General features: G+C 56.1%; 1 protein-coding gene across 1 annotated transcript in view; it reads left to right on the top strand.

Moving 5' to 3' along the window:
* The window catches only part of CECR1 (cat eye syndrome chromosome region, candidate 1), a 69,839-nt gene that overhangs the window by 52,500 nt on the left and 14,879 nt on the right, over positions 1–2,460 (top strand). Inside the window, exons 5-6 of the mRNA XM_011945670.1 lie at positions 987–1,114; positions 1,526–1,595. Coding sequence (XP_011801060.1) covers positions 987–1,114; positions 1,526–1,595 — 198 coding nt within the window. The remainder of the gene's footprint in view (positions 1–986; positions 1,115–1,525; positions 1,596–2,460) is intronic.

Below are 2,460 nucleotides of genomic sequence, written 5' to 3' on the forward strand. Positions count from 1 at the left end.
TTTGAGACAGAATCTTGCTTTGTCGCCCAGGCTGGAGTATAGTGGCATGATCTTGGCTCACTGGAACCTCTGCCTCCCGGGTTCAAGCGATTCCCTGCCTCAGGCTCCCCAGTAGCTGGTATTAACAGGCACATGTCACCATGCCCAGCTAATCTTGTATTTTTAGTACAGACGGGGTTTCACCATGTTAGCCAGGCTGGTCTCGAACTCCTGACCTCAAGAGATCCGCCTGCCTCGGCCTCCCAAAGTGCTAGGATTACAGGTGTGAGCCACCAAACCAGGCCTCGAGGGATATTGTTGATGTCCTTTCCTCATTACACACCTCCCTTTCCTTAGCTTCCTTGTCACCTGCCCACTCCCAGCTGTCCCCACTCTGCTCTCACTGTGTCCCCTTGCTATCTCTGGTGGCACTGGCTGCCTTGCAGCTGCTGCACCTGGAGTTAGGGAAGCAGTGCGGAGGCGAGCAGGTAGTGGGGAATGACATCATTCTCAGATCACTCTTTCTGGCTTTCATCCTCTCCCTCTGTGTGTGACCTGTTCTTCAACCATTATGCAAATGCTTAATGGCCACCTACCCTCACGAGTGCTAGGCGCCGTTTTAAGTGCAGTGACCCAGCAATGAAGGAGACAGGCGGGCATCAGGGTTATCCCAGAGCCAGCTAGGAATTCCCCACGCAGCAGCGGAGACAATGGCCGAGGCTATAGAGGACCTGAACAAGGGAAGCACAAGTCCAGCGTGGCTGGACTTTTGGGAACAAGGCCACTTGGTCTCAACCAAACACAAATAAAACTGTTTTGTGGGTCCCCTGACCCCATCTACTTTCCCCAGAGCTTGCTGATGTCTGGGAAGGAGTTGGTTGGGAAGGAGGTGGCGGGCAGGGGTGGCTGGGTAAAGGTGGCTGGGCAGGGGTGACTGGGAAGGAGGTGGCTGGAAAGGGTGTCTCTCTCTGCTCACCTGACGGCTCCTGGTTGTGCTTTCTTCCCAGGTGTATGAGCTCAGTGGAGAGCACCACGACGAAGAGTGGTCAGTGAAGACTTACCAGGAAGTAGCTCAGAAGTTTGTGGAAACTCACCATGAGTTTATTGGAATCAAAATCATTTATTCAGATGACAGGTGAGAGAGAATATTGCTGAAGAGCTCGGGTTGGGAGACTGGGATGCAGGCAGAGCTGCTGGACTGGGAGGGGATGGGTGAGAAGCGGGACTGGGAGGCCAGGAGAGGCCCAGCGCTGGTGCCAAGGAGCTGCGCTGTACCTGTGTGTGTGAGCACAGTAGTAGGGAAGTGCGGTGATCCAGCACTGAATTGCTCCCTGAAGCCACTTCTAATTCCGGTCTTCACCCCCAAACTGAAATGAAGAATGTGTGAATTTCCCAGATGATTCTCGGCTGTGACACCACATTGGCCTGGTGACTCAGTTATGAGCATAATGGTTTCGCGTGAATGTTTGGGTAATCGGTCCATTTTTTGGTTTCAATTTGCCTCTGGGTTCTGTGTGTGGTTGCGTGTGAATCCTTGATCAGGAAGATGCCCTGAGGGCACTGGCTCAGGTCTGCATGTGGGGACCTCCAGTAGTGCCGTGTGCGTGGCCTGGCACGTAAGTGAAAGACCCACTCTTTTTCCCAGGGAAGCACAGAAAGCTTTGTAGCTTAATTGTCCTTCTGACTTTACCAGACAAGACCCCTCCCCTCAATTTCAAGAGCAGCCAGTCTAAGGCTGGGACCTGTCCATGGTCGCAGCGGCAAGGGCAGCAGCCAGTAGGATCACTTGGAGTCAGGCATGGGGTGGGCACCGGAGGGATCTGGCAGCGGCTCCATCTGCCTAGCCCACCGTGAGCCTGGGCTCTGGAGGGCATTGACTCCCCAGGAGCCTCCTCCCGTGCCCAGTCTTCTTGAGTGGCCCCCGGCTTCCATGGGGCCTGGGGCCTGGAGGAGCTGAGCTCTGGCTTTGCACTGGGCCCCCTAGGAAGGATTGTGCCTGTCCCCCTAGGAGGGAGCTTGCAGGATGGGCCCACGTTCTGTTCAGAGGCTCCCTGGTGCCAGGTGTCCCTTCCCAGGGCCAGTGGCAGGAGGGTGTGAGAGCTGAGCTGAGTGTATCAATGTCCCCAGGTTCACCTAGGCTCCGGGGAGAGGCCATGGAGGGGCGGGCCAGGAAGGCTTTGTCCCCACAGAGTGGAGGGTTGGAGCAGGAGAGCCAGCTAGTGGCAGGGCAAAGACCTTGAGCCCGTTGTGGGCTTGCACCAGACCCTGTGTTTTGGGGCCTTTGTTGTCATGCTGCCTGCCTTGCCTCTGTAGGGTTCTGCAGTGCCCAGGGTCTTGCTGACTTAATCAGCAAGAGGCCAGATGGTTACTGGGTCCAGCCGACCCATCAGGGACTTGGGTGACCTGTGGCCCTTTGCAGGTGTCCAGTGGACAGACAGCTGCCCCTGAACTGCGTCCATGTCTAAGTCCCCGACAGAGATG

The sequence above is a fragment of the Colobus angolensis genome, unplaced genomic scaffold, assembly GCF_000951035.1.
Source record: "Colobus angolensis palliatus isolate OR3802 unplaced genomic scaffold, Cang.pa_1.0 Scaffold242, whole genome shotgun sequence".
Taxonomy (NCBI): domain Eukaryota; kingdom Metazoa; phylum Chordata; class Mammalia; order Primates; family Cercopithecidae; genus Colobus; species Colobus angolensis.